The 27894-nt window shown below is 37.1% G+C and overlaps 1 protein-coding gene and 1 long non-coding RNA gene across 3 annotated transcripts in view; one reads left to right on the top strand and one right to left on the bottom strand.

Moving 5' to 3' along the window:
* Nucleotides 1–49: 49 nt before the first annotated feature.
* On the bottom strand, nucleotides 50–1952 carry LOC140712410 (uncharacterized). Its single transcript, XR_012094000.1, has 2 exons — nucleotides 1866–1952; nucleotides 50–1300 (listed from the first exon to the last, which is right to left on the bottom strand). It is a non-coding gene; the product is annotated as an uncharacterized lncRNA (long non-coding RNA).
* ATAD1 (ATPase family AAA domain containing 1) overlaps nucleotides 1930–27894 on the top strand; it is a 66496-nt gene continuing 40531 nt past the window's right edge. The window contains exons 1-3 of one of the 2 annotated variants that reach the window (XM_007963469.3): nucleotides 1930–2035; nucleotides 5598–5772; nucleotides 27748–27846. In XM_007963469.3, the coding sequence (XP_007961660.1) occupies nucleotides 5611–5772; nucleotides 27748–27846 (261 nt within the window). In that variant the 5' untranslated portion in view covers nucleotides 1930–2035; nucleotides 5598–5610. Of the gene's footprint in view, nucleotides 2490–5597; nucleotides 5773–27747; nucleotides 27847–27894 lie in introns of both variants that reach the window. The other variant, XM_007963467.3, reaches the window with a different exon arrangement.

The following is a 27894-nucleotide window of genomic DNA, read 5'->3' as shown; positions in this document are numbered from 1 at the left end:
ATTCAACTTGGGATCATCCGAGGACCCAGTGGAGAGTCTCTTGAAAGTCTGCCGAGCACTGATAGCCTGTTTTGTTTTTTTTTTTTTTTTCATTGTTGTTGTTTTTAATGAACATTGTCCTAGTCTCATAATCTTCCTGTTATTCTCAAAGGTCTATCTCTCTAAATAATTAGTCTAGCAATCCCAAACCTAGCTTCACATTAATTTTTTTTAAAATTAGGAATGTAGGCATGCACATACATAAAAGCCTTAAATACTAAAAAGGCATGGGTATAAAACATGAACCATTTACAGTATTAAATTCCATTCTGATTCCTGTCCATGAACTTAATCACAGTTTTCAACATTCATGCATCCCTTTCATCCCTTCCTTTAAAGCCTTGTGATTTTGGCATTTCATGGTCTTACTTTCAACTAGATTTTAAAGTTTAGCTCGTACTAAATTACCATCTCAAAGAGAAAATGTAAAGTACAAGGTTTGAATTAGGCAGATCTGTGTTCCAATGAAATTGTTGCCTTTATTTCCTAAGTATATGAACTTAGAAAAGTTTCTCTAAGCTTTAAAATGTGCTCATTAGTAAAAACGGAGAAAATAATAGCTATTTTAGAGGATTTTGGGGTATTTAGGTTATGCATATAAAGCACATAGCAGCATATTGCCCCACCCCAGCAGACATTCACTAGGTATTATCTTCACCACATTATTACAAGTTTGTAACTAGTAACATTCGTTAACAATCAGGCTGCAAAACTGTTATTATTATTGAGACAGGGGCTTGTTCTGATCCCCAGGCTGGAGTGGAGTGGCTTGATCACTGCAGCCTTGATCTCCCGGGCTCAAGCGATTCTCCTACCTCAGCCTCCCAAGTAGCTGGGACTACAGACATACGCCACCAAATCCAGCTAATTTTTAGGTTTTTGTTTGTTTGTTTGTTTTTTGTAGAGACGAATTCTCATTATGTTGTCCAGGCTGGTCTCGAATTCCTGACCTCAAGTGATCCTTTCGCCTCGGCCTCCCAAAGTGTTGGGATTACAGGCGTGAGCCACTGCGCTGGCCAAGTTGCAGAATTCTTTAGCCATCAAAGATGATGCCTCAAGTAGAAAGGCACAAACTGCCTTCCTGAAGAACACAGGGAGAACTCTCATTACATCATAGTCTCACCGACTCTATCTGAAGGAAGTGATGCTTCTTATATCTTCAGAGTGTCTAACATCATCTGGCCCCCTGTCAGTCTGGTATTCAGGAGGTTCTGGCTTTTAGGTTTGCTCCCTTGGGACCTCTTATGTCACGTCGCTCGTTCTGGAAAGGGAAACGGGTAAAAGAAAAAGGGAAATCACCAAAATGCAAAATCTGTTGCCAGATGCCCTATTCCGTCCCAACTACTGGGGCTGCTGGCGTGGGCTGCTAAATCTTTTCGCGGAAAGATTTGTCAGGCGCCACCCTCAGGTGTTTGTCAGCACAGAGATGGGGGAGGAGGGTGAGCTCACCCTAGAATTGAAAGGCAGGTGGTGAGGGATGAAGGGTGAGGTGTGGGAGGTGGCCATGAGCTTCTGCGTTTTGGCTAAAGTACAGACACAAAGCCGCGGCGTGAGGGTTTGCAGAGTGGTGGGAAGGAGAGAATGTCTTTGCTGGGTACGCAGAGCATTTCTGCACTCTCAAGAAGGCTGCCCTATTTGTTAGGGTTGCGCCCGGAGCCCGCGAGAAGGGCAGGGACTTTCTGTGATAAGCGCCTTCTCAAATGTGGTGTCTGTTACTCAGAGCCTCAGCGAGTGCTGCTGGCAGACACGCCGGCTTCCCAGAAAGTCTCCGTCCGGCAGGTAGCAGGTTAAGCAAGCATCGGGTGCGCGAATTTGCTCTCGCTCACCATTTCTAACCCTGGGAGCACGCAGCATTCTCGCCGGCGACCGCGGGTCGCGCATGCTCCTTGCGAGCGAGTGGGTCGCGGCTCCCGCCGGAAGCGTTCTCTCCCAGGCTGCATTTCCTTCCTGTGCGAGGCCGGCTGAGGGCATTTGCTCCCGCTGTTTCTGCTCCTGGGTGAGTAGCGGGTTCCCGTGGGGCCTCATGGGATGGGTGTCGTATCCTGCTGGGGTCCTTTAAGGACCGTCTCGAACCTGGGAACCCCCGGAGGAAAGGTCACCCCGGTCTTCTGCCACGCCTCACCTCAGTGCCGCCCCCAAGCGCCCCGCAGCCCTTAGTATCGAGAGGATTAACCTCCAAGGGCGTCCCGGGCCTCGCCTTGGCGTCCGGCCCGGCCTGAGTCCTTAGGGTCTGCTTAGCTCCTCCCCAAACTCGTGCCATTCCCGAGGGAATCTTTGTCGGCTTCCTGGTCACTGTGGGGGTTTGGGGTCGTCCCGGAAGACTTCAGAACCGGGCGAACCTAGACGAAGGCGGCTAGAATGAACCAGCTCTGATTGTCGCACGGGCGACAATCACCTTGTGCAGACTCGAAGGTGGTTCTTCAGGGCCGGGCACGCTTTCGCAGAAGATGGTGATGTTAATAATAACTTGCTCTCTTTGTAGATATTGGCAGGCCTTCATTGTCATAGGCTGTATCCGTAGGGCCTTTATGTCTGCAGAACCGGGACTTTTGAGTTTGAGAATCCATTTGTGAAATACTGCAATGAATTAGGAGAGAAATGCTACAGTGAATGCTATGCTATGAATGCTGTACATGTAAATAAATTGCTCATAGATGAGGTAGTACGATTTCATAGTTTTCCACTCGGAAATGGAGAACTTAAAATGAAACGACCTGATACCATATTTGCCTAGCAAATAACTCTAGGTTATAGTGTTTTAGGATGTTTCTTAGTTGCTACAGCATTGTCATCGTATATGTACATATTTGTGTATTCATTTTGTTGAACTTAATGTTTATACAGGATTGAAATACACTCTCTGCTGTTGTATGCACATGCAGCTTTTATTGTATGTTCACTCTAATGCTATTGTTGCTGTAACAGCCTTACATTGCAGGTATATCAATACCAAATGAATGATACATGAGTGTACAATAAAGTATATAGTTACAGTCTACAAAACAAGCTTCAGTTTCATTGAAGGATTTTGAAGTAATTTAAAAAGATGGACTACTATTTTACAAGTGGCCTTAGTAGACCTAAGTCTTTACTACATTAAAAATTTCAGAATTGGGAAAGATATAAACGGGTTTTGTATCTTGAACTTTTATGGGATTAAAAGTTGTTACCATCTTGATGACTGGGATGTGTTCATAACAGCCCTAATTTGTTCGTGTAGTTCAATGAATATCCAATAGATGACAGTTTTATCACTCTACCCACTCTAAACAAATGAAAATGTTTTACTGGAATGCCACCACTTTTCACATATCAAGTTAATAAAACCCTTATCTTGTCTAAATTATTTTCATCTGTGAGTATACTCCACGTAGTGATACAACACGTTTCAACTGCATTTTCAACTTTGTGGAATAAAGACTAGAAAAGTCAGTTTTTTACTTCCTATGAGAAGTGAAATATTGTGTAACCCATTTTTTTTTGGAATCCATGCTGATTGAAGATAGCACACTTTGATTTGTTCCATGAGGAGAGATTTCAGTTAGGTGCCTTCTCCTGTTTGGCTTCTTTTGCTTTCTTTATAATTAATATAATAGCCGGACAGTGTGTTCTTTGAATAAAGTGGTGATATCTTAACAATTATTGTATACTCAGTATATAGTGGGCATCATATATAGATGTTCAGTAAGTGCTAATTGAATGAATTAAGTCACTTAACATCCTAGGTCAAAGTTTCTTCCTCCAAAATGAACGCTTTCAATTATTTAGTTGTTAAGTTTAAATTAAATATAATTATTGTGAAGCGAATGGCTCCTAATAATGGAGAAATGTGGAACGTTTTGGAAATCCTTCAGAAGTCTGACAGTGACTCTGTTGGAATGATTGGGAGTTTTTCTTCAGTTACAATTTATCGGTTGAACAGATAATTTTTGAATAGCCTCTGTGTGTGGCAATTATAAAGGCCTGTTTTGTGCATAACAGTTATAAAGGTACATAAGATATACATCTTGTTTAAAAGGATTTAAACTCTAGTTGAGTAGATATCTCATAAGGTCAATAATGATTAAAAGCAAGACATTTTTTAAGATAGTATAATAGGGCAAAATGAATAATACAGAAAATTCATGTGATTTGAAAGGCTTTATGGAGCAGATAAAGTTGATTTTTGAAGTTAGGATAGAATTTGACTAGTTTGAAGGTGAATGAGGGTAAATGGCCCATGCAGGGTACTAGACAGATATGCTGAAGGGAAAATATGTGTGGGATTTTCAGATACTAGTGACTACAGCTATTTAGAGTCCCTTTGAAAAGGGGTGAAAGATAAAATGCTTAAAATTGACCCTGGAGCTAGATTCTAGATTAGAATAGTTTTGAATGCTTGGGAATCCTGTAAAGGGAATACTTTGGAGTCTTTTGATTAGAGAGAAGAAGTATATGTCCTTGAGTGGAGGTGAGGTGTGTAAAAGGAAATAAAAAATTTTTGGAGCTATTCTAGAGGGAGGAAGGTGAAGAGGCTCTTTAATTTAGTAGTAGTGAGAGGAGAATTTTAGAGCTGGAAGGACTGTGGATATTTATGCAGTACCTAATTTTTATCTGTGCTGAGCCATACCAATTCTGTTTTTGTCATGTTTATATGAGTGCAAATACACATTCTCTTTTTCTTATATATTCCATAGCATTCAGCACACTCCTGTACTGAAAGTATAATGGCATTATTTGAAGCTAAGATCCTGTCTCCCAAAATGTGATAGTCATATCACCCCTAACAAGCTTATTCTTCTGAGTAGTTATTGCCGTTGACAGAGGAGTGTATGTCCTCTGTAAGCCTAGCTTTGATTGATGTAGCTGTTCAGGGATATATGCAAAAGTAGGCACATTTACCTCATTTTTTTCTCTTTAGCTTGGGTGAGTGCTGTATTCTTGTAGTAGTTGTCTCAGTTCAAGATTTTTCCAAGTTCTATTGCTTCCTACTTAGCTGGGTTGTTGGGAGCAATAGTGTGACTCAAAAAATTTAATGCCACTTATTAATTGAGAAAATGGCATGTTTAAATTTAAGCAGGCTGTGAAAACCTTTAAAAGTAGGTATGAGGAAAAAGTGAGTGAGGTCACAATTTGAATTTCACTCAGAAATTACCTGGTGTACATTACAGTTAATAGAAGAAATTCTTACCATCACATTAGTATTGTCGGGCTGCCTTTCTTCAGTGGGATTAGTGTTGTAGTCGATACTTTCCTAGACTCTGAAATAGTTCTTTAAAGCTGTTTGAGTAAATACCTTAAGATATTTACTGTATTTTTCAAATAAAATGATTAATTCTACCAAATAAATCTGAGTTTCTAGTCTACTTCTAGTTTGCAAGAGGAGCTTTAAATGTGTTTGTTTACTTAACATTTAAAAATTCATTTCTCCTTAAAATGAAACAGTTTGTTTAAGGTAGGTAATATTTTAATTTGACTAGAAGTTAGTTTTTCTTGCTTAGTTTAAGCTACTTTGTTAGTCTCCCAATTTTAATAAGTATAGTTATTGCCTAGTGACATTTCTGTTTGTTTTTTTTAAGGTTAACAATCAAGATGGTACATGCTGAAGCCTTTTCTCGTCCTTTGAGTCGGAATGAAGTTGTTGGTTTAATTTTCCGTTTGACAATATTTGGTGCAGTGACATACTTTACTATCAAATGGATGGTAGATGCAATTGATCCAACCAGAAAGCAAAAAGTAGAAGCTCAGAAACAGGTATGATTGAAATGTCTGAAGATCATTTTTCTTGTGGCTAACAGATATTTTCCCCTCAAACTAAAAATTTGGTAGAGTTAACAAATTAATGAGAAATTCTGTGAGACTCACATGAAAATGTATTGGTACTCGTAATTTTATTACTCTTACAAAGTACTAGTTTATTATGACATTATTTCAAGTCATTTTTACTATATAAACAACTTATCAGAAGAAGAGAAACGAAGAATAAAAATATAATATTGTGAACATGTTCATTAGAATATTTTTGTCAGCTTTCAAGGTAGGATCTAGGTAAAATTTTTTAAGTTAACCCAAAATATTTATCTTCAGTAATGATATGCCTTTTGCTGTGTATGACTTCTGAAATGTGGATAGTACTGAAACATTCTCAGTCTTAAACTTATAAGCTGCACTAAAATCTAATTAATGAATGGCTCTAAAAGTTGTTGATTGTTAATAATAAGCTGTAGTTTTGAACTTTTCACCTGCTGCCTCTTGTGGTCATTTCCTTTTAAAAGTGATATATTTGGTTTCTGTTTGTCATCAAAACATAAAAACCTTAAAGGAGTCTTACACATTTTTTGTGCTGTTAGGTGGCTTTTCCCTCTGGCTCCTTTTTTTTAAAACAATAATTAATAGCTAAAATATTTATATCTTATTGAATATCTTATGGTATAAAAACATAATTTATCTTAAAATAATTGAATAAGATATCTATAGATTTTTAGATCTGTCATATAAGTTGTGACAGATTTCTTCAATAAACATTTATTGAGTTCCTAGCAACTGCTTGATACCGAAGAAAAAAGATTAATAAATCTTGTTCTTTCAAAATGCTATAGGCTAGTGTGGGAAATGTGGATGTAAATAAATGACTGTTTTACAATGTTACGCATAGCCCTTACATCAGCAAAAAGTGAAAACCACAATTTTATAAACACTGCAATAAGTGTATATCTGAAAGGCACTTTGGAAAATTCTGAACTTTCTCCTTGAATTGTGTTATAAAATAGTTGACTGAAGTTCTAGATTACATTATTAGCCTATTTGTAAATCTCTGGGAAGTCTGACCAGGGTAGATTAAAAAAAAAAAAAAAAAAAACAACTAATTTGAGTGTATCCATTTGTCAACCTAGGTGTAGGGTTTTCTTTCTCCCACCTGAATCATGAAAGTCAGTTTAAGTCTGATGTCAAAATACTGTAAGTTACATCATTTCAGCATTTTAAAAAGCAGAGGTGTGACTTTTAAAGATAATTTTGTCTTTTTTTCCCCTTGGCTTCTAAGAACTCCTGGAATACACATGTAGAAGACATACAGAAAGCTAAATATAGATGCTAAATACTACATGAATGAACCATCATTATTAAGCCTTCATTTAAAATTATGTGTATAGTATTCTAAATATCAGCTATATGAAGTATTAGATACTGTGTCCTTCATAGTACCCATGGTAGGGAGAAAAGATTTGTTCATGATAATATAAATTATAATAGTAAGAAGCATATGCCAGTTTCTTATTGAGTAGTGTAGACAGAAACTTTGGCTCTTAGGGAAAATAGTAGTCACCAGTGATTGAGGTAGTTGAAGGTGGCTTCATGAAAGAGCTTGGTCTCTAGGGTAGGCAAGGACAGTTTTAAATAGAATGCTCTACTTTTTCCTTCTTTGGTCCTTTTTGTTTTGTTGGGTGGACTGAGGCTGATAAAAAATACACAGCATTTTAGAAATCCATCATCAACTGAAAAGGAGGGATACTTTTTGCTTCTAGCATTATCCCATTCCACAGTAATTTACCAGTGTTTGAAACACTCAGGATGTAATGGGATTTGCTTGGCCAATGGCTATAGCCTCTTGGTTACCCCTCCTCTTCTCTTCCCTACATCTCTGGGCAACTATTAAACATGCTGATGACTGGCCATGCGGTGGCTCATGCCTGTAATCCCACAACTTTGGGATGCCGAGACAGGCAGATCACTTGAGGTCAGGAGTTCGAGATCAGCCTGGCCAACGTGGCAAAACCCCATCCCTAATAAAAATACAAAACATTAGCCGAATGTGATGTTGCATGCCCAGCTGCTCGGGAGGTTGAGAATTGCTTGAACCCAGGAGGCAGAGGTTGCAGTGAGCCAAGATCACACCACTGCACTCTAGCCTGGGCAACAGAGAGAGACTCCATCTCAAAAATAAATAAATAAATAAATAAATATGCTGTTGACCAATTGAAGACTTCTGTAGGCAGTCTTAACTCATTAAATATATTTGAATGGGTGGCTGATATACAATGTTTTAAGGATAATTCACCTTATAGCAGTACGTAGAAGGAATAGTAGTCAAGAGGGACTAGAAGTAAGCTCTGTTGGTGATAGACTACAACAGTCCTGACACCCTCTTAGAATAAGAGGGTGACAAAAGGAATGAAATGAGCGAAATAGACTAACACAAATGAATGCAGGAAGGACTTTGTGATGATGTGGGAAAAGAAAAAGGACATCTTAAAAATGAATCAAAGATTTGTCTGGATACCTCAAAGACTCATAATATCTTTTATAGAGGTTTGGAAACTGGTAGGTAAGGCAAATTTATGAGAAGATGACATTTGATCCAGCCATGTTGGGTTTGTGTTGGTGGGAGGAATTCAGGAGGAAAAGTTCATACAGCAATTGAAGTTGCAGGTCTGAATCTCAGAAAAAAGGTCAATCTAGAGGTAAATTTCCTTGTCAGATGGTTATAAGTAGTTGGAGTTGTTAAAGCAGTGAGTCTCACCTAGGATAGAGTAGGTCATATGGTTATTCCTGTATGCGTATATATCATTTGTAGGACTTTTCCTAAACCATTCCCCATCTCCCCTCACCATCATCAAGATTTATACATATATTTTTTGAGAAATTCTAATGTAATTGTCACTATAATAAATGGTAATTACTATACAAAGAGTGATGAAGTCTCCAAAGGAGATGGTATAATGCACTATAATTGGTAACCTGAAGAGTAAACTTTGATACATTTCCTTCATTTAGGGTGTAGAAAGATGATGTGCAGCCAGTGAAGAATGAATAGGTCAATATGGGTAACAAGGTACCTGGCCTGACTCCTGCTGAAAACAGCTAAACAAGCTTGATAATTTTTTTTAAATCTTGTTTTATTTATTTATTTTTGAGACGGAGTCTTGCTCTGTTGCACAGGCTGGAGTGCAGTGGCACAATCTCAGCTCACTGCGCCCTGCTCCTCCCTGGTTCAAGCAATTCTCCCGCCTCAGCCTCCGGAGTAGCTGGGATTACAGATGCATGCCACCACACCCAGCTAATTTTTGTATTTTTAGTAGAGATGGGGTTTCACCATGTTGACCAGGCTGGTCTCGAACTCCTGACCTCAAGTGATCTGCCTGCCTTGGCCTCCCAAAGTGCTGAGATTATAGGTGGGGGCCACCGCACCTGGCCTAAAAATCTTAAAGGCATTCATGAACTATCAACAAAGTAAAGAATACAGGTTAAAAACTTAAGACAAAAATTTCAGAAAGATAAGGTGAGCTTGATTGTCAGCCTTTACCTTGAGGGAATTTGCTGAATTCTGTTTTTATGATTTCAGAGGGGCTCAGTATACAAAACACAGAGCCAGTCTAAGGTAGGTAGTCTCACAGATGATACTCCAATAAATCTAGAACCCCAAAAGGCTATCTGTAGTATTTTAACTAAAGATAAAGACATAATGTTTTAAAGATGAATAGTTTAAAGAGAGAAATTTAAGCCATATGCTGGGCAAGGTAACACATCTAAAATATAGATACAGAAAGGTTGAAAGTAAAAAGATAGAAAATGCATATACCACACAAATATAAGAAGAAAGCTGGCTGGGCAAAAAAGAAATTGTGAGGCAAAGATACTGGAGAAAATGTTTGCTAAATAAATGATGAAAGATTTCAGTTCACCAATAGATATAACATTTCTATTTGTGTGTAACTATTGATGTAGCCTCAAAATATATAAAACAAAAATATGATAGAACTACATGGAAAAATAGACATCTCCATCAACATGGTGAGAGATTTTTAACACCTAATAATTGTTCAGATTTTTTTAAAATTAAGGATATAGAAGATTTAAATAAAAAATGGACACATATAGTATATTGTGCCGAAATAAATGCAAAATACATATGTCAAGCACATATGATTTGTGCAAATAAACCAAATACTAGATGATAAAGCAAATCTCAAGTTTCATAGTATCGCTACCAATACTATGTACTGCTGTGGTACAGTACAGTAGAGATCATTAGAAAAACAAGTTTGGAAAGTAGGAAATATTTTAAAATGACTCCTGGGTGAAACACATAATAATGAAATGAATGGAAATAATAACATAGGTTAATGAAATAGAAAGTGAATATACAATACAGAAAAATCGATAAAACCCCAAATTGGTTTTTTGAAAAGATGTTAAATCAAGACTTGTCAAACTGACAAGAAAAAAGTTACCAATAAAATGCCACCTGGAACAAAAAAGGCCTAATATTGCTGTAGATGTTAAAAATAAGGGCCGGGCACGGTGGCTTACACCTGTAATCCTAGCACTTTGAGATGCTGAGGTGGGTAGATCATCTGAGTTCAGGAGTTCGAGACCAGCCTGGCCAACATTGTGAAACCCTGTCTCTACTAAAAATAAAAAATTAGCGGGGCATGGTGGCACGTGCCTGTAGTCCCAGCTACTTGGGAGGCTGAGACAGGAGAATCGCTTGAACCCAGGAGGCGGAGGTTGCAGTGAGCCAAGATTGCAAGTACAGCACCAGGCTGTACTCCAGCCTGGCAACAAGAGCGAAACTCCGCTTTTGGAGTTATAAAGGGCTGTTAATAACTATAGTTGGCCCTTGAACAACAAACAGCGTGTTTAAACTGTGTAGGTCCACTCATAAGCCGATATTTTTTTTAATGAAAGTTAAAATGAGTGTGCCCGTCTCTCCTGCCACTCCCTCCACCTTCACCTCTTTTACCTCTGCCAACCTGAGACAGAAAGACCAACCTCTCTTCCTCACGCTACTCAACATGAAGACGACAAGGATGAAGTTAATGTATTTCCCTTTATGATTTTTTAAATAACATACTTTCTCTAGATTACTTTATTGCAAGAATACAGGATACAGACTATGTTATTAACTGTTGATAAGGTCAACAAAAAGCTATTTTAGTAGTTCAGTTTTAGTAGTTCAGTTCAGTAGTTTTAGTAGTTTCACTTTTGGAGTCAAAAGTTCTATAGGGATTTTTGAGTGTGGTGAGGTCAGCATCCCAGTCCCTGTGTTGTGTAAGGGTGAACTGTATATTGATAAATTTCAGAATTTAGGTATGGACAAACCCTTAGAAAAATAGGCATTTCTAAAACTGACTTAAGAAGAAATAGAATACATGGTTAGTTCCATAACTATGAAATAATAGTGAAAATATCTTTTTATAAAGAAAATTTCAAGCCCATAGAACTTTATAGCAAATTCTGCCAGTATTTAAGGAACAAATTAATAATAACCAATTTATGCAAATTCTTCTAGAATATAGAAAGAATATAGAAAGGGAACACATAACCTTTTTGTGAGGCTAGCATAACTACAATTCCAAAACCTATAGTAGTCTGTAATTTCTCTCTCTCCCTTCTAAATTGGTGTAAGAATCTTAAGTGTTAGCAAGTTAAATTCAGCAATATAGAAAAAATATAATGCAATCAGTTGGATTTATCCCAGGAGTTTAAGCCTGGCTTCATTATGGGATGGGAAATCAATATAATATGCAACATTAACAGATTAAAGAATAAAATATGATTCTCTCAATCAATGCAGAAAAGGCCTTAAGCATTCGTTCATGGGTTTATAAAAGCTCTTAATAAAATGGGAACAGAAGATAGTCTTATTTTTCTTTTGTTTTTGTTTTTTGTGTTTTTTTTTGATGGAGCCTTGCTCTGTCCCCCAGGCTGAAGTGCAGTGGCATGATCTGAGCTCACTACAACCTCTGCCTCCCGGGTTCAGGTGATCTTTAACTTGATAAAATGAATTTACTAAAACAAATGTATTTTATAGTGAAAAATTGGAAACATTTTCTTTATGATTAGGAGCAAGCCTGTTGTCTTTCATTACTTTTCATTACTTTTTTTTTTTTTTTTGGCTTTTCTTTGTTGCCATTACTTCTGTCGTTAACATTTTACTGAGTTTCTAGCCACTGCCTACGTCAAAAAGGTAGGGATTGGAAAAGAAAAACTAAGCAGTCATTATTCATGGATAATATGATGATCTACATAGAAAGCCAAAGAATGTCTACAAGCTATCAGGATTAATGAGAGTTTGATGGGTTTGCTGGATTTAAAATCAGTATACAAAATCAGCTGCTTGTGTATATCTGCCATGTTTTAAAATGTCATTTAAAAAAAGATTATATAGTAGCATCAAAAATAAAAAACAGTGGACAAACATAAGACATACAACACATTATAAAACTATTGAAAGTTTAGTTAAATTCAACATCAGTTAAAAAAATACTGGCAGATTTTCGTTTTGTTGTATTTTTTCCTAAAATTCATGTGGAAGAACAAAAGTCTATAAATAGGGAAGGTAATCCTAAAACACAAAGTTTTATTTAACTACTTTGTGACTTGAGTTTTCTTATCTGTAAAAGAAGTAGTAATAGCACTTACCTTGTTGGGTTGCTATTGGAATTAAATATGTAATGTAAAATATAACAGTACTGCATAAGTGTTTCCTATTATTTTTATAACTTAAAAGATTTGTACTGAGGACATATACATAGGATGCATATGAATCAGTAAGAAAAAAATAACAGAAAAATGGGCAAAGAAACTTAAATAGGCACATTAAAAAAGAACACTCTCCAGGGATCAATAAACATATGAATAGTTGCACAAACTGATTAGGAATCAAAGAAATGCAAATTAAAGTCAAATTGAGATACCTTTTCACCCCTGCCAAGTTGTAAAATTTTAAGTCTGTCAATAACATGTGCTTCAGAGAATGTGGAACAGTAGGAACAAAAGTATTGCTGTTGGGAATATGAATTAGTATAACCATTTTGGAAGATAGTTTGGCATTATCTAGTAAAGTTGAAAATGTGCATAGTCAATGACTCAAAAGTTTTATTGTGGGCGTATATCCAAGAACCAGGAGATATATGCAAGAGTGCTCATAGCAACTCTGCTTGTAATAGAAAAAAGCAGGAACCAATCGGAATATTAGTATAAATGTTGGTATATGCACATATAGGAGAAGAAAAACACTTTTCCTTCTACCCTTCTGAATTATCATTTGGGCCTCTATAACGAAAGATAGATAAACAAGAGAAAAACAAACAAGTTTATTAACATGTATCAAACATGCAACCTATAGGAGTACCACAGATGCGTAATTCAAAAGTTTAGTTAGAACTTGAGTGTATATAGTATCTTGGCAAAGAAACAAATTTTTAAAGAAGTGATCAGACAAAAGAAAAGGACCTTGAGTCTCTAGGGGCAGCAAACTGTGGGAAACTAATGGTAGACGAAGACTAGTTATTAAAATTTGTTATGTAGATTTTAAACTTCAGACAACCTCTGGCTGTCTAAAGTTGTTTCCTTTGATTAACTTTTGTCCTTCCTGGTAAAGAGAAGAGGAGGGACACCTTTGTGAATTTACTGCTTTTAGGCAAGAAGGGGTAGGGCAGACAGCTTTTCTTGTATCTGTTTTTTTCTAAATTTCCCTCAACTCAAAATAATTCTTATGCCAAAGTGACATACTTCGGTCTACACATGCCAGAGTATAATATTAAGCAGAGAAAAGTGAACGAAATACAGATGCTCAGCAACTCTAAGAAATAATGAGATGAAAACGTCACAGAAGAGTACAGAGTGTGATCCCATGTAGACATTCTGAAACATGTAAAACTAAACCGTAGAGAATCAAACATATGGTTAAGTTAAAGAAAAGCACGAGATGATTTCAATTTAGGATTGTGATTTTTTTTCTGAAAGACAAGAGGAGATCTGTATTTGAAGAGGGCCTCACAGAAAGGCTTGAAAGATTATGATAATGTTCTCGTTCTTAAACCTGGTTTGGTGTTGATTATATTGTGTTTCTTTATACCTCATCTAAATAGTCTAAGATATTATTTTATCTACCTAGTTATTAGTAAAAGCACTGTAAGAACTTAAAAAAAAAAAAAGACCAGAGGAGTGAGAATAAAACCAAGATAATGTTTAGGGTACTGGTTATAGTCTTTTCTACCTGAATACACCTGAAGTATACAGAGTACTACAGACAGTCATAGTGGTTCACTGTGGCAGTGATTGTCAACTGAAACACTGTGTTCTGCAAAGAAATAATCAAAATTTGGGGAAGTTGGTGGGGTGGCAAATAAAATTTTTTGAAACCTCAAAAATTGTTCGGTTATACCTCTTCTCACTTCTTTCCCACTGTCTGGGGAATCACTTGCATAAAGTCACCATAGCCAAAGAAGGAGAAGGTTGCAAAAGAGAATTGATTGTAAACATGTTATAGAATAGTCAAGGAGAAGAAGAGGTCATGAGGAATATGATCTAAGAAAGTGATCAGTAAATTTAGTGAAATCATTAAGCTTGGAGAGAGTAATTTCCATTTGCTCGAGGCAGCAAGTATAATTTGAAGTAAAAGAATATGGTCATTCTAGAGTTGGGGGAAAAGAAGGAAAAAAAAGGGGAAAGGTTAGCGGAGAAGGAGGAAGTAGAGAGGGGCTGCCTAAGAGGATATGTGATAGATGGAGGAAGGTCCCAGAAGAATCAGTAGGGGTTGAGGTAAGTAGTTAAGGGAACATTTTTAGGGTTAGAGTTGTTTTATTTTTAGTATCATGAAGAGGAGAGATTGTGACTAAAAGTGAATGAGTGGAGGAGGTTGGGGGCCTATTTAGGTAAATATGTGATCAGTATTTAATGAGATTGAATCATTGTGGATTTTAAAACATTAGGGCATGGTTGAAGAAAGTATGAATTTATTGGGAACTCAATTGTTTTGTTACTATTCTGAAGCGTTACTCAGCAACTTGGTGGCAGATAGAGTGAATGGTAGTGTTAAATCTGTATTGGGGATGGAGCTGACTAGTATAACAAGAAGTGTAAGGATTTCTAAGGAGCACATCGTTGAAATAATGACTGTGTGATTCAGGCCATTTAGAAAGTTAGGTATTACCAGATGGGGGATAATTTAGTTGGAGAATAGAAAAGAATTAAGGAATTAGAATACACATTAAGGACAAGGATCAGATGTGAATGTGGGAGGAGGAAGGTGTGGCTTCTATGGTCAGAATGACAGAGCATTGAATCTAAAAGCTTAGATGTAGAACACTTTGAGTTTACCAGATAATCAGTGGGCCCCATGTGATTTTAAAGGCATTAGGGTTTTGAGATGAGAGGTAGAAGATGACATAGTTGCATCAAATCAGAAACATATCCTGGAAGCATACTGTTATGTTGGATTAAACAATATATTTGTAAGCTTTTAGACTTGAAGCCAGGAAAACCTTCAGCTTGTGAAAGGTAGGAGATTTAATTGGTAATGAGAGAGGAGATGGTTTCAACGTGGTGTTGTACAGGGACTGGGATTGTTCTGGGCACATACTGCTGCTTGGATCATATTTAGATGTAGTAGAAGAGTTTTGATAAGCTATGTTTTTGATGAAAGGGTGGGTTAATTGAGATGTGTACTCTAATAGATTTAAAGTGCAGGATGAACATGTGTTAACTGTTGGGAATTTATAAATACAGTATTTTCTTTAGCACATTAATTAGACTATATAGGCTGGGCGTGGTGGCTCACACCTGTAATCCCAGCACTTTGGGAAGCTGAGGCAGGTGGATCACCTGAGGTCAGGAGTTCAAGACCAGCCTGACCAAGATGGCAAAACCTTGTCTCTACTAAAAATACAAAAATTAGCTGGACATGGTAGTGGGTGCCTGTAGTCCCATGTACCTGGGAGGCTAAGGCAGGAGAATCGCTTGAACCCTAGTGGCGGAGGCTGCAGTGAGCTGAGATCTCACCATTGCATTCCAGCCTGGGTGACAGAGTAAGACCCTATCTCAAAATAATAATAATTAGACCATATACTCTTCTTGAAATTGAGGTTTAGTAGTCAAGGGCCAGGAAAGATTTCATACACAGAGTTATACACAGAAAGTGACATATTATGACCTTAATTATTTAACTTAATGTCTGTCTATTTTTAGTCCTATCATTACACTGTAGTCTTGAAAACTATTTCTGTTATTTTGAGAGAAGTAAGAGCTGAAGTATTCTGTGAAGGAGTAGTATACTGAAAAAACTTTAAAAACTTGGAACTCTCAACGGCCAGGAATTTTAAGAGTGTCTATCACAGAATGCCAGCTTGGAAGAGCTAACATTTGTTAACCCCAGAAAGCTGTTGTGAACTCCATTGCCAGTCAAGTGGCTTTTAAACCCAAGATTTACTGGAGCTGAGTCTTGTAAGACTGAGAAGCTGAAGTAAATAAAATTGAGATAGGAGTCAGTAAGGAACAAGCAGTTAGTGTTGCCTAGGTAGGTAAGGGAGTAGATAGAAGTGATGAGGAAAGAAGAGCAATAGAAGCTGGAAATCAGAGGAGAAAAAACTCTGCAGTGTTGTTTTCAACACAAGCATAATAAAAGAGCACCATAGTACTGGGAACCCCAAATATCTGAGACAGGTCTCAGTTAACTTAGAAAGTTTATTTGCCAAGGTTGAGGACATGCACCCATGACACAGCCTCAGGAGGTCCTGATGACATCTGCCCAAGGTGTTCAGATCACAGTTTGGTTTTATACATTTTAGGGAGACACGAGATATCAGTCAGCATATGTAAAATGAATATTGGTTCGGTCCAGCTCGAAGCAAAGGTGAGGCAACCTGAAGCAGGGAGGAGACTTCCAGATCATAGGTAGATAAGAGCCCAATGGTTGCGTTCTTTTGAGTTTCTGTTTAGCCTCTCCAAAAGAGGCAATCAGATATGCATTTATCTCAGCAGAGGGGTGACTTTGAATAGAATGGAAGGCAGGTTTTCCCTAAGCAATTCCCAGCTTGACTTTTCCCTTTGGCTTAGTGATTTGGGTTCTGCAAGATTTATTTTCCTTTCATATTTCCTCCCTTTTCTTTTTAAAAATCTTTTGGAGAAAGCATATTTAGAAGAAAATGAGTCTCTAGTCTCAAGTTTCATCTGATCTCTCATGGCTAGGATGGTTTACTCCTTGACGGGTAGGTCTGAGTTATTAGGAAAGCTCATTTTAGCAGGTTGTGAAGTCTCATGTCCTGTGAAGAGAAAATAGGGGGAAGAAGGGAGAAAAACAACAACAAATGATAAACAAATCCTGGAAAATGTATATATAGGCCACATTACGTGAAGTCCATGCGTCCGTAGGCAGGTATGAAAGTGGCTTATGTGTGTGAGTGAGTTGCTGTTCTTTTCTTCTGAAGTTTAACAGTCTAGCTTCAGTTCTTAGGGCATTAAGAAAGCACAGCTTAGTTTTCAGTGACTCCAAATTAGGAAAAATGGTGGAAAAAAGAAGGGAAAGAAACCGAAAACATTATTTTGAAGACTTGTAGCCAAGAAAAGTTTCAATTTGGTCTAAACTATAGAAAATAATAAAAATTGAAAAACATTAGGCGGGACTAGAATCTAACAGCAGGTATACTATAGTTTTTGAAACATAATTTTTCTGTCTCCAGTGTCTCGTTTTCACTAAAGACAAATTATGGTAGGACTGATTTGCTTTCTTATGCTTGGCCTGATTATTTGTATATAGTGCAGCAAGAATAATTATTTTGTTACATAGACTTTTTTTTTTTTTTTACTTTCGAGACGTAGTCTTGCTCTATCACCCAGGCTGGAGTGTGGTGGTAGGATCTCGGGGTTGATCTGCCTGCCTTGGGTTCCCAAAATGCTGGAATTACAGGCATGAGCCACTGTGCCCTGCCTACATAGGCTTTTAAATTTGGCTTTGATGGGACTTTGTTCCATAGAAATCATCTCAGGTAAGACTTTTTTAAAGCCAAGCCCAGCCATGGATTTGTACCATCAGATACCTGTGAATTGGGTGAATTCCTCTCCTCTTGATTCCAAGATAAACTTGGGGCTCCTGGGCCTGTCAGAAAGTGATATTCTTTACTTACCACAGGTCAGAAACCCTGTACAGGGACTGTGTAGACAAGGTATGAGGCCAGTTTTCCCACGGGGCTTTTATTGGCTATGTAAGTCAAGTTTGATTACTTAAAGGAAAGCACACCATTCCAGTCAAAGCCTTGGTAAAATAACTAGTTTCTCCAATTGTGTCCTGTTACAAATGAAAACAGATTACTACTGCACTTATGCAAATAACTGTATTGCCATAAGTTAAGAATACTCACAAATAGTTTCCAATCTGGAGAAATCAGATGGAGAGAAACAAATATGCTTCAAATTTTGTTCATAGGAGTCTACTAAATTGTTAGAAGCTGTCAATAGTGCAAAAGAAAAGTTTCTTTGAAAAAAACAAAACAAAGGATCAGCAACATTTTAAGCAAAAAGTCAAAAAGATAACTTCAGTCTTCTGTTAGTTCAGTCCATGCCATGCAGTTAATTCCTGTTCTGCTTCATATTCATGGACCTTTCAGCTCTCTGTGAGTCCTGAAAGTTTTTCTTCTATTCTGATGTCACAGTCTTCAATCAGAAACATGCATTCAAGAGCACTCATTAGAGTTTTATAGCTGGTTATAAAACCACCTTCTAAAGAGGACCAAAAGAAGGTAACAATTGTCCATGGATGACAAAAGTTTTAGGGTAGCCATAGTCAAAGACACAATTGACAAGGAAATTTGTTACCTCTGTGGCACACAATAATTAAAATTATTATTGATGATGTACATTAAGTCATATCAGAATTATAGGAGTTTCTCATAATTTTGGAACATATACTAATAACATCTCTACAAATACCAGGAAAACCAAATACTATTTCTTATTTGACAATGTTTGCTGTATGATTTTTTTTACTAAATAAGCCAGATTATGTCATTTTTGGGACTTTATGGAACCTAATGTCTTAAGGGATTAATTAGGTCAAAAAAAGACATAATTTATCATTTGATTTTGGAAAGTTTGTCAAATATCAAAGGTTTAAAAAACTTGATATTACATACAGGTCATTGTAAAATAAGTCATTCATTTCAAAGTGATAACTCAAAAAACGGTGAAAAACTTCTTTCTTTGAGAGAGGAGACTTACTTCTCCAAACAATAAGCCCTAATATAAACAGCATGAAGCCAATTCAATTTGTTTTTAAACGTTTATAAACAGTCTCCAAAATTTTAATCTTGACCGTAAGATATAACTTCCATAAGCCTTTCACAGCTTTTATAACCTCTATTAAGGAATCAGTTAATGCTTCAACAAAAACCTTAATCTGACACGGGACCCATACATTTTGCATTAGTGTGCCTTTGATGTGAATGGTTATAGAGAAATTGAACTTATTTTCTCTCTCAAAATTGGCCCTTCCAATTTCACATGCCCGCCTCTTCTGTGATAGTCCCTGGGCCTTGAGGAGTTGAATAGCTTTAATTTCTGGCCTTGTGTTTCAGAAATGCAGTTTATTTTGATTGGCATTTTCTACAGAGCCTGAAGATGAGGCTTTAATTGCTGTCAGTGTTTACGATTTAGCAGGACTTGGGTGTCCTTTTTAGACCCAGAAGTCAAAGCCATGTGACTCAATGGCACAGGTACTTTGAACATATAGAAAGATACATGAATGTTAATAACCTTAATTTAAAAAATTTTTTAAATTTCAGTTTTTTCCCCAAGCAAACCAAGCTTAATCATAATGGCATAGAATTGTTTAGCTAAACTGTAAAATCTATTAGACCAGTTACTAAAAGGCAACAGAAAAGACCTGCACTGCCAGAATATTATGTTGGAAGAAAACATTTCCTTTGGACATTCATGAAAACATTGTTAGCATCAGGCCATAACAAACAGAACTCAAGGAAAAAAACTTGTGTGAGCTGAAAATAAGTTGAAAGAGAGTGTTACAATTTCACACCCTTTAAAAGGGGAGAGAAAACTGAAAATGGCGAGATGCAATAAAAGTTGAAGTTTGGGTTAGAAAAAAATTAAAATCTCTTGAATTTATTAAGAGTAAATCAGTCCCTTAAGAAAATTTCATTGTTTTAACCAGTGATTTAATGTTTCTATCTATCTATCTATATATTTACATCAAGTCTAATCATCTCTAGAAAGACCATTTTAATTTCCCTTTAATTATACAAAAGTTTTTTTGTTTGTTTTTTAAATAAATCCTTTTATTGTGACTTAGACCATTCATGACATGCTTGGACTCTGTGGTTTGTCCTGACCATCCTCTTTCTTAACCAGTAATTTTATTGTAGGACTAAATTTACCATATAAGATACTTCTTTTTAAGCTTTCTTACCAAAACAACCCTCTTTATTTTTACAACTTTCTTTACATGCCTCTTACTTCCTGGTTCCTTTTACCTTCTTTTATACATGACCTAAATAAGCTTTGAATTAGACAAAAATTGTTCACCTTTTTAAAAAGGGCACACTTTTTTTTTAGAAAGAATGTTTTTCTACAATATATTTTATTGAAATATCTATTATTTAATTTAGTTTAACTTTAGATTCTAAATTATGATGAGTTTCTTTACAATTATCCCATTGCATTTACCTAATTATTTTAATTGTTTACCTAGATTATTTATGAAAGCTGCAATAGTCATCATTTGAAGTTACAGAACCGCATTGCAAAATTATAACTGAGACAGTGAAAAAGATTTGACCTCACTCACTCCATCTTGCGTCTAACCTCCAAGCTGTCCTCTTTCATTCCTGGGCATAGGCCGAACTAACTTTGGAAGGAACTTCGTTTATAGTTTAGCTTTGAAACAAAGGCAATTAACAGCCTTTTCCCAGGACAAACCTTACTGCCTATGGACTAGATCACCTAAAGCCACAAGATTAGAAGTTATGATAATCTTACTAACTTCAAGATGTAGCTATTTTCATTAAACTAATATCAATGTCTTATTTATTAACAATTACGCAAGAGGAGATCATTCTGTTTGGGGCTGGGTTTATGGTTTTTAATCCCTATGCCAAATTTTGACACTTTGATAGTATTTTGCAGGGATAAATATGAAATTGCTTGATTAATAAATGTGAACAAAAATATATGTTGGCAATTCTTAAGACATTTCTAATATTACTTTACCAGTAATTTTAAAGCTAGCTTATTTATTAAAGATTTTATTAAATTACATAAACTTGAAAAGCATTTGACTAGTCTTCTCTTTTTTCCTGATAAAGTATTTGATTCAAGCACTTTTATTTTCTTAAGCCAATTAGTTAGCGCTCTTTTATATATTTTCAGTAGTGAAACATTGTGTATACAACACATAAATACATAGACATATTAGGCACGCTGGTAGAAGTACATATTATAGATTCATAAAAACTTTTATTTTCCTACCTTAGACTTTCAAATTCTTTTTTTTTTTTTTTTTTTTGAGGCGGAGTCTTGCTCTGTCGCCCAGGCTGGAGTGCAGTGGCACTATCCCGGCTCACTGCAAGCTCCGCCTCCTGGGTTCACGCCATTCTCCTGCCTCAGCCTCCCGAGTAGCTGGGACTACAGGCGCCTGCCACCACGCCTGGCTAATTTTTTTTTCTGTATTTTTAGTAGAGATGGGGTTTCACCGTGTTAGCCAGGATGGTCTCGATCTCCTGACCTCGTGATCCACCCACCTCGACCTCCCAAAGTGCTGGGATTACAGGCTTGAGCCACCGCGCCCGGCGGACTTTCAAATTCTTAATAACCTTTTTCACTATCCTAGGCAGTTGTCAGCTAAATAGCCTTTAATTTGCATATTAAAGGAAACAACTCAGGTGAACATCAGATAGCAAAGTTTACACCATAAAGTATGGAAAGGAAAAGTCTAGTGTGCTAGAGGGAAATTAAAATGGATTTAATTGCCAGTTAAACATAGGGCTATGGAAATTTTATAAACGCCTTTTAAATACACACACACACACACACACACACACACACACATCCTATAGCTTTTACTTTGGAACTTTAGCCATGACATAAATACAAATTCACTGGCTTGCAAAAACAACAACAACAACAACAACAAACCTGTTAGATCCAAACAGTGCTTTATATCTTAGTAGAAAAATAACAGCAGATTTAAAGCAGCCAGAAAAGAAAGACAGAAAAAGAGAACATAGGAACTTTGTAGTTTGTCGGTCGACCTGAGGGTTCTTTTTCCTTAATGTAAATGTGCACAAAGACCATGTTACTTCCATTTTACATAAACTCTGGCAAGTAGTGGTGCCAAAAAACCTATGGAGTGCTTGAAAGGGGATCATTCTCCTCATTCTTAGATTGTTTCCCACTTTTTCTTAAAAGGAGGAACTGAGCTGTGGCCTAGGGTTTTTATGTGTGGATCAGTGTGCGCTGCTTGTGGGCAGGACTCCACAGTGTGTCACCACTGAGTTGTTTCTGCCATTTTATGTGTCTTGGTTTCTCTCTCCAGAGGTCTGTGACCTCTGGGAGGGCTCAAAACGTGGTATGATCAGGCCTTATATGCATTTCCTGGACGAGCCATTTTAAAAATTAATTTTTGTTGGGGATTTTTTTGTAAGGCTACTGCATGTCAAGGGAGGTTAACCCCCTATAACACTCCCATTAGGCTCCCAGTCACCCAGGGGCACCTTTTGGCTGGGGGGAGCAAAACACTGTTTCTCTTTGGAGCTGAGAAAACTCAATCTCTCATTTACCTGCGAAAACAGCAGTTCAGTTCCTCACGCAAATGTGCACAGAAAAGCCAAATCGAGATTAATTTTGGGAGAAAAGACAATAGAGAAGACCCTTTAGAATGCATCTCTGAGGTAGAATCAGGATCCTTAAATACCAACTTCCTAGGAGAAAAAACAACCAAGACCACTTCGTGTAAATTGTGCTCAGCCACCCCTAACTTTGTAGCTCTCATTCACCATTACACACATCAAGGTCAGATCCTGTCATGGCACAAGATAATCTCTGGTACCCCCAAGCCAAAAAAGTCGGATTATGGAATACCGGAAGACAGAGGTTTAGACTTAAGAAGAATCTGACCATGACTCTTGAAACTCCACAAGGAAAACAGAACCCTCTAAAAGGGGTGAGTGGCGCCTTTGTTCTGAATTCTTTAAATGGGTTCAAGTCATTGGAAACCTCTAGATTTTTTGGTACTGCACATAGCAAAAGGGGAAAGAGGTATAGGGTGGAAGAAAAGTAAATGAAAGGACATTTGTTTTTTTGAGACAGTAAGCAAACACAGAAACCAAACGCATGGATTTTTGTTTTTGTTTTTTTCCTTTCCTCTTTTGCAGCTGCGAGGAATTTTAGTCAAATTAGGGAGGCATTGTTACCCATAATTTGGAATTCTCACTCGGATTTGACCAAGTCAAGTAGAGTTTGTCAAATCTGATGGGAGAAAGACCAGAATGAACAAACAACAAAAGACCCAACAGTATGATCACTGGGTGCTCTAATGGTAAGGAGAAATTAAGATCAGCTAGCTAAACTTTAGCCAAGCCAAAACCCCAATTCAGCTACTTACCTATGGATAGGTATCAGGCTGAAGACTGCTCTCTACATCCTAGAAGCACGAAAAAAGTCAAACGCATCTTCCCTGCTAGGAGTGAGCTCAAACTCCATAAAGGAGTTACCTGCCCTCCATCGTCATGGAAGCAGGAAATCTTGCTTTCCTTGTTGGAAGCAAGTGAAACTCCAAAAAAAGGGAGTTGTATAGCAAAATAAACTTTAGGTCTCCACCAAATTTGGGGAGATCAGGTGTTATCTGGAGGCGGCACTCACAGACATCAGCAAATAGTACTATTGGTTTGAGCCATAAAGTTAGCTCATGCTGGTATCAAGCACCGATAGATTTGTCAAAGGTCAGTGGCACCTCCGCTCAGAATCTCTTCACGGTCACCAAAATGTGAACCCTACATATCTGAGACAGGTCTCAGTTAATTTAGAAAGTTTATTTTGCCGAGGTTGAGTACACGGGCCAATGACACAGCCTCAGGAGGTTCTGATGACATGTGCCTAAAGTGGTCAGAGCACAGTTTGGTTTTATACATTTTAGGGAGACATGAAACATCAGTCAACATGTGTAAGGTGAACATTGGGTTCTGTCTGGAATTCGAAACAAAGCCAGGACAACTTGAAGCAAGGAGGGGGCTTCCGGTTCATAGGTAGATAAAAGACAAATGGTTGCATTCTTTTGAATTTCTTATTAGCTGCTCCAAAGGAGGCAGTAAGATAGCATTTATCCCAGTGAGCCAGAGGGGTGACTTTGAATAGAATGGGAGGCAGGTTTGCCCTAAGCAGTTCCCAGCTTCACTTTTCCCTTTGGCTTAGTGATTTGGGGTCCCCAAGATTTATTTTCCTTTTACAGTGCAATGCCATCTTACCCAAGAACTTTCAGAATATATAATGGTAAAATGAGAGGAAAGAGATATAAGTACATTAACCCTAAAAGAGGATCACTGTTTCCGCATGTGTAGAAGAAGAAAGATGTTAATGTAAGTTTGTGATAAGTGATTATACCTATTATATAATGATAATTATGTACTCAGAATCCTTGCTAGTTCCCATTTAAATGCATTTTTAAAAAGCCTTATATCAGTGATTTGTCTGCACACACTTAAATTGGAACAATTCAGCTGTGACCTCGGTAAAAAGATCAGAGGTTGTCCGTGTTTCTAACTTAAGTTTAATTCGTTCATCTCTGATTTTTCACTCTTGTTAATGACATGTCCAACTTTCTAAACTGATTCTTCCAAAAGGACAATTTTATGAATCTTTTAGAACCTGAATGAAGTGAGTGTTAGCTCATAAGTATTTTCTTTGCTGCTGTTTTTCCCCTTTTCTGTCTTCCCCACTCCAGGCAAAAATATTAGTTTAATATATCCTATTCCACTTCTTAATCTTTTTGAAAAAATAATACTTTACATGGAGAAAAAATGAAATAGCTTGAAAAGGTGAAAAATAGTGTGAAAGGGTAGAAAATCTTATGGAACAGTCAAAAAAATATGGGTATACAGTAAAAGGTAAGTTTTCCTCCTCCTTTTGGCCCCCACACACTCCCCATCTAACTCATTTTCCCTCCACAGAAACAACAACCACTTGGAGATACCTACTTTAAAAAAAAAACAAGCAAACCACGGTGACCAGAGAAGATAACTTTCATTAAGCTATAAACAAGAAAGCATGCATAAACATAAGCCATTTTTACAGTAGTCCAATGATAATTTTGTTTTTCTGCTTATCTAGTGGCTCACTTGAAAGTTAAAACTAGGCAATTGTATAACTTCTTCCTGGGACACAGTTTGTTTGGTGGCAGTTTTGGTGTGTTTTTTGGTGCTTTTCATTTATTCACTAGCCATGTTCTGCTCTCCCAAATGAGGATTATTAGTGTTTCAGCAGAATATGGGATTTGAAATTAGACAAATCAGTATTCGAACTCTGTTAATGTCACTTCCTAGCTGTATAATCCTGACATTTCTTTTAATTTCTCTGACCTGTAAATTCCTCATCTAAATAATAGAGATAATAATAGTTACTTCTCAGGTTAATTTTAAGGGTTGATTGTAAATTACCTAGCACAGTGGTAGATGTGGTAGGTGCTCAATAAAACTATTAATTCCTTTTCCCTTTTCTTTCAATGTTATATTGTGAATACAACCTGAAGAGATTGTTAAAGTGGGACTGCTGTTGCAGGAAAGAGATGTTAGGCAAACTTGACAAGATAATATTTTCTATCTCTATATAAACTAAACATTATTCATTTGTCATTTTTATTTAGGAAGTTCCAGATAGAAATAAAGGCTATTCTTTAAATCAAGAGGCAGTTGTGGCATAGAGTAAAATTTTCAGGGCAACCAGCTAATAGGGGAAAAAACAGGGTTTCCCAGATCAGGCATTGTTGACATTTTGGGCCAGTAATTCTTTGGGATGGGGAAAGGGAGGCTGTCCTGTGCCTTGTAGAATGTTCAGTGGCATCTCCACCTCTACTGACTAGATGCTGGTATCACCCTACCCCCAAGTGTGACAACCAAAAGTATTTCCAGAGTTTGCTAAATGTTCCCTGGGAAAACCACTGTCTTCGAGCGTTGCTTAAAAAGAACACATGTGGGAGGGTTTCACATTTACTGTAGCATAATGAAAATGAAGAGTAAATGTTATTCAGTTGCTAAAATAGGATACCTTTTATAACTGACATGTAAATGACTTATGGCAGTAAAAGAGAAGTTATTTACAAGAGATAAAGGAATCTACAAAAGATTATCTATTGATTCAGTGATTTTGCAAGGGCAAGATAAATAAGAGATTTATCCTATTTGGTTGTGTGATGTGGTTCATAGCACTTTTTAAAAATTCTTATGAGACAGGATTTCTCTCTTGTCTAGGCTGGAATGCAGTGGCATGATTATGGCTCACTGCAGCCTTGATCTCCAAGGCTCAAGTAATCCTCCTCCCTCAGCCTCCAGAGTAGCTAGGACTACGGGCGTGTGCTACCACATCCAGCTAAGTTTTGATTTTTTGTAGAGATGGCGTCTATGTTGCCCACGCTGGTCTCGAACTCCTGGGCTCAAGCAGTCCTCCCAACTCAGCCTCCCAAAGTGCTGGGATTACAAGTGTGTGCCCCCATTCCTGGCCCCCATAGTACTTTTTTTTAAAGCTATTAAAATACATTTATCCCAACCTCCTAGCCATTCTATAACTAAAATGCTGTGTGATGTGAATTTCCTTTTAGAGCAGTCATAACCCTGGACAGATAGCAAGATTCTATATAATCAAAAGCATTTTAGGAAAACGTAATAACCAAAACTTAGGTAAACCTGATTTACCAGAGTCCCTTCATTTCTAAAATGTTCACTTAATTGAAATTTGAATTTGTTATGTATAGATTTTTAAAGACTCTTTTCGTGGTTATAAACTCCAATCTTAAAATTGAAGAAATCAGGGCAAATATGTGTGGTAGTTAAGTATGGACTGTAGTGTTGGACTCCTTGAATTCATATCTTGTTTCTTCTGTTTGCTAACTTTTAACCAAAGGCAAATTACTTAATCATGCTAAACTTCAGTTTCTTTTTCTGTGATTGGGAAAATATTATGCCTATCTCATAGTATTGGCTCTGAGGATTCAGTAAGTTAATCCTTTTACTGTATTTTGGCATAATATTTGGCACACTCAGTAAATGTTTTTCATTATCTTTATTTTAATTGAAAGCTTTGTTGTGTTGCTAGAACTCATAGGTTTAATGCTGGTTGTGGCCTGCTTTGAGAATATATGCAAATATACTTCTAATGTAGAGTTATTTTTATTATAACTCTGGTTGCCTAGTCCCAGGAATTGACTTCTACCTAAAAGGGACAGCATATCAGAGCAATTTCAAATGGGATATGTATGGCCATCTATTGTAGATACCTGGATTAATTTGAAGGAAGTTGGACATCCATTTCAGATACTGTTTAAAGAAACTTCAGTTATACATTTCTTGCCCTCCTTAACTCCTGTGTGTTTCATCTTGAGATTTTACCCTTACCTGTCATGATCGTTCTGTTAGGAATGAGAAACTAAGCTGTATCCTTGAGTCTGATTGAAATAATGGGAGCCTCTCTTGGAAGTGCAAGATCTCTTCAGTCACATACCCTATTTTCTCATTTCCTGAAAGGTAGTTAAATTTCCCTGATTTCTGTAAAATAGAGCCTCAAATCTTTACCTGAGGGCTCACAATGGAGAAGGCTAAGATCAAGGGACCTAGAATATCCTTGGAAGTTTCCTGTGTATCTGTTCATTGCTCTTTAGACTTCACATATATCTATTTCAAAGTGCCAGTATCTAAATATCAAGTCAAAGGAGGTTGTTTGTTCTTTTCGTTCTAGGCAGAAAAACTAATGAAGCAAATTGGTGTGAAAAATGTGAAGCTCTCAGAATATGAAATGAGTATTGCTGCTCATCTAGTAGACCCTCTTAATATGCATGTATGTATCTTTAATCTTATTTAAGATTTTTTTGGAGGTGGGGGTGGG

Source organism: Chlorocebus sabaeus, chromosome 9, assembly GCF_047675955.1.
Source record: "Chlorocebus sabaeus isolate Y175 chromosome 9, mChlSab1.0.hap1, whole genome shotgun sequence".
NCBI lineage: Eukaryota > Metazoa > Chordata > Mammalia > Primates > Cercopithecidae > Chlorocebus > Chlorocebus sabaeus.
The sequence above is the reverse complement of the archived record's forward strand: the minus strand, read 5'-3'. Positions and strand labels throughout refer to the sequence as shown.